Below are 4,249 nucleotides of genomic sequence, written 5' to 3'. Positions count from 1 at the left end.
CTGTTTGCGCCCCGCGGCCTGATTGAAAATATGATCAATAAATCTATTATTTCACAGTATCTGCCTAAATAAATTATGAGAATACAATGGTCGTATCATAATTTGTGATTAATATATAGTTCCACTTCAAACAAAAAATATTTGTTCTGAGAAAGTAATATTTTAACTCATGTTTTTGAATTGGGTCCTAACAAAGGAAGTTGTCGCAGCGGTGTTAGCGGCTTAGTTTATTGTGGTTGTTATGTACAGTTCAAAATATGTCGATAAACTAAATGTACATACGATAGACGTTGTCAAACGCTTCAGTAAGGATAAAATTCATTGATATATTCATTTTTCCATAGAATAATTTGACCCTTTCTGCTCTGGGCTAACAAACTGCAGAGCTAAGCTAACATTAGCCAAGCTGTCAAGTAGCCAGTTTAACACAGCACTTTCTTGCTAGCTAACTAGCTAGCAATAGATTTTAAACGAGAACAACAAAGAAAACGTCGTAAATACTGTGCCGTTTGTGAATATACTTTGTCTTAAAGTCACATTATGAAGTGTATAGCTCTATTTTAATCGTAAACTACCAGTAGTTTGTCCGTTTTTAGATTATGTCAGTGATATTGATTGTACTGTAACGTTAAGTCCACTGACTCGAGCTAGACAGCCAGGTGGCTATTTAATCAAGGAGTTATTAACACTGAGAATCCGAGATCGTGTTATCCGTTCAAACATGGATAAGAAATCATTCGACATCGTCTTAGACGAAATCAGGAAGGTAAGTTTGATTCAGTTAACCCAAGTGGCTAATAAAAATTCTTTAACACCTAAACGACATTGTCAGCTGAATGAGAATCTGAGTTTACACGACTCACGAGACTGAATATGGCAATTATACTTTAATAAGCCGAGGAAGCAGCCATTCAACTTGTCATTTTCAAGCTTGATACCGTTAAAATACGTTAGGTACTTACCAAATAATTTTTCGATGAGCAACTGCAGCAATTTACTTATGTAAATTAATTACGTACTACCAAAAAAGGTGTTAAAAAAAAAAAAAATGCCAGGTCTGAAAGGTATTATTTTTGACCAAGTGATCACGCGCCATATTTCACCTATTCTGCACTTCCTGCAATAAATAGTCGTGGAATTAAAATACAGTAAATAAAGCCTAGCCTATCTAGAAATATACAAACGCTGTAAAAACGTGCCCTATATTGTCTACTTAAATCTAATTACATGAAATATTATTGCATTCTATGAACCGCGGGTGAAACGACAGATTGGTATGAAGTTCATACACTGTTGTAGGTGATCAAATCAATGGCCTTTCCCGCTGCTGGATCAGCCAACCAACCTGCGTGACAGTAATGAGTGATTTTTATTGGAGGTACAGAAAAGGATTTGGTCAAGTACACTTGTTCAAAACAATACTTAAATTCTTTCCAGGCATTTTGTCCGGTTACATGTAACTTTTTATTTAGACATTTTTTTTGGTACATAATGATGATAGAAACGCCATTCTTTTGTTTAGTACCGAAAGTATTTTGACATTATTAAGCTTGAAAAGCTGGTAAATGGCAAGTTGACTGGCTTAAAGGAGAATTGCCATATGCAACACCTGTAAACCCAGATTCTGGTTCACGGCTCAGCTATCTGGCTATGGAGAGCATAGCAGACGTTATCCACACCACTGACTGATTTATGTACACTAGGAGTCATTTCCAATGGTTTTTACTGGGCTTCTTCTCTCTCTGCAGTGCGTGCTAACAGATCAGCGGATTAAGGCGATAGAGCAGGTGCACGGGTACTTCTCCAGCGAGCAGGTACAGTAGCTAGCAAACAGAGAAGGTTGATGAATGACAGCCAGTCACAGAGACATGCTAAACCCCCCACCCCCTCTCCCTCCAGGTAATAGACATGCTAACCCCCTCTCCCTCCAGGTAATAGACATGCTAACCCCCCTCCCCCCTCTCCCTCCAGGTAATAGACATGCTAACCCCCCTCTCCCTCCAGGTAATAGACATGCTAACCTCCTCTCCCTCCAGGTAATAGACATGCTAACCCCTCTCCCCCCCTCTCCCTCCAGGTAATAGACATGCTAACCCCCTCTCCCTCCAGGTAATAGACATGCTAACCCCCACTCCTCCTCCAGGTAATAGACATGCTAACCCCCACTCCAGGTAATAGACATGCGCCAGGTAATAGACATGCTAACCCCCCTCCCTCCAGGTAATAGACATGCTAACCCCCTCTAACCCCCTCCAGGTAATAGACATGCTAACCCCCTCCCCCCTCCAGGTAATAGACATGCTAACCCCTCTCCCTCCAGGTAATAGACATGCTAACCCCCCCCTCTGCTAACCCCCCCTCCAGGTAATAGACATGCTAACCCCCTCTCCCTCCAGGTAATAGACATGCTAACCCCCTCTCCCTCCAGGTAATAGACATGCTAACCCCTCCCTCCAGGTAATAGACATGCTAACCCCCCTCTCCCTCCAGGTAATCCAGGTAATAGACATGCCCTCTCCCCCCTCTCCCTCCAGGTAATAGACATGCTAACCCCCTCTCCCTCCAGGTAATAGACATGCTAACCCCTCTCCCTCCAGGTAATAGACATGCCCCCCCTCTCCCTCCAGGTAATAGACATGCTAACCCCTTCTCCCTCCAGGTAATAGACATGTAATAGACATGCTAACCCCCCTCTCCCTCCAGGTAATAGACATGCCCCCCTCTCCCTCCAGGTAATGGACATGCTAACCCCTCTCCCTCCCCCTCTCCCTCCAGGTAATGGACATGCTAACCCTCTCTCCTCTAGGTAATAGACATGCTAACCCCCCCTCTCCCTCCAGGTACCCCCTCTCCCTCCAGGTAATACATGCTAACCCCCTCTCCCTCCAGGTAATGGACATGCTAACCCCCTCTCCCTCTAGGTAATAGACATGCTAACCCCCTCTCCCTCCAGGTAATAGACATGCTGCTAACCCCCCCTCTCCCTCCAGGTAATAGACATGCTAACCCCCTCTCCCTCTAGGTAATAGACATGCTAACCCCCTCTCCCTCCAGGTAATGGACATGCTGAAGTACTTCTCCTGGGCAGATCCTCAGATCAAAGCTGTCAAAGCTCTTCAACATGTGAGTGACAACAACAGCCAACTCTGCTAATGTTTTGTGTATTACTGTGTAAACAGTAGATAGACGGTGCATTCGGAAAGTATTCAGACCCCTTGACCTTTTTCACATTTTGTTACGTTACAGCCTTATTCTAAATGGATTAAATAAAACATTTTCTTCATCAATCTACACACAATAACCCACAGTGAGAAAGCGAAAACAGGTTTTTAATGCATTTTTGCAAAAAGCAGCTATGAGGTTGAAGGAATTGTCTGTAGTGCTCTGAGACAGGATTGTGTCAAGGCACCGATCTGAGGAAGGGTACCAAAACATTTCTGCAGTATTGAAGGTCCCCAAGAACACAGTGGCCTCCATCATTCTTAAATGGAAGTAGTTTGGAACCACCAAGACTCTTCCTAGAGATGGCCGAACTGAGCAACGTCTCTGGAGAGACCTGAAAATATCTGTGCAGCGTTGCTCCCCATCCAACCTAACAGAGCATGAGAGGATCTGCAGAGAAGAATGGAAGAAACTCCCAAAATACAGGTGTGCCAAACTTGTAGCGTCATACCCAAGAAGACTAGAGGCTGTAATTGCTGCCAAAGGTGCTTCAACAAAGTACGGAGTAAAGTGTCTGAATACTTGTGTAAATGTAAATTATCAGTTTTTGAATTTTTTAAATAAAAATTAATAAATACACTTTCAAAAATGTCTAAAAACCTGTTTTTGCTTTTTCATTAGGGTATTGTGTGTAGATTGATGAGGGGGAGAAAAACTATTTCATCCATTTTAGAGTAAGGCTGTAACGTAACAAAATGTGGAAAAAGTCAAGGGGCCTGAATCCTAAAGCTCTGAACAAAATGATTATTATAAATGATTATATGGATGATTATTATAAATGATTATATGAATGATTATTATAAATGATTATATAAATGATTATATGAATGATTATTATAAATGATTATATAAATTATTATTATAAATTATTATATAAATTATTATTATAAATTATTATTATAAGTGATTATATAAATTATTATCAATTATTATATAAATTATACAATTAAATGGTACAATGTTTCAAGTTGGTTGCAGACAGGCCATGTGTAGCCGATGTGATTTGTAGGAGATTTATTTTTATCAG

The 4,249-nt window shown here is 41.0% G+C and overlaps 1 protein-coding gene across 1 annotated transcript in view; it reads left to right on the top strand.

The window, feature by feature from the left end:
• The first annotated feature begins 201 nt into the window (after positions 1-201).
• proser1 (proline and serine rich 1) overlaps positions 202-4,249 on the top strand; it is a 42,018-nt gene continuing 37,970 nt past the window's right edge. The window contains exons 1-3 of the mRNA XM_042311247.1: positions 202-766; positions 1,749-1,814; positions 3,055-3,123. Coding sequence (XP_042167181.1) covers positions 722-766; positions 1,749-1,814; positions 3,055-3,123 — 180 coding nt within the window. The 5' untranslated portion in view covers positions 202-721. The remainder of the gene's footprint in view (positions 767-1,748; positions 1,815-3,054; positions 3,124-4,249) is intronic.

This window comes from Oncorhynchus tshawytscha, linkage group LG33, assembly GCF_018296145.1.
Source record: "Oncorhynchus tshawytscha isolate Ot180627B linkage group LG33, Otsh_v2.0, whole genome shotgun sequence".
NCBI classification, from domain to species: Eukaryota; Metazoa; Chordata; class Actinopteri; order Salmoniformes; family Salmonidae; genus Oncorhynchus; species Oncorhynchus tshawytscha.
The sequence above is the reverse complement of the archived record's forward strand: the minus strand, read 5'-3'. Positions and strand labels throughout refer to the sequence as shown.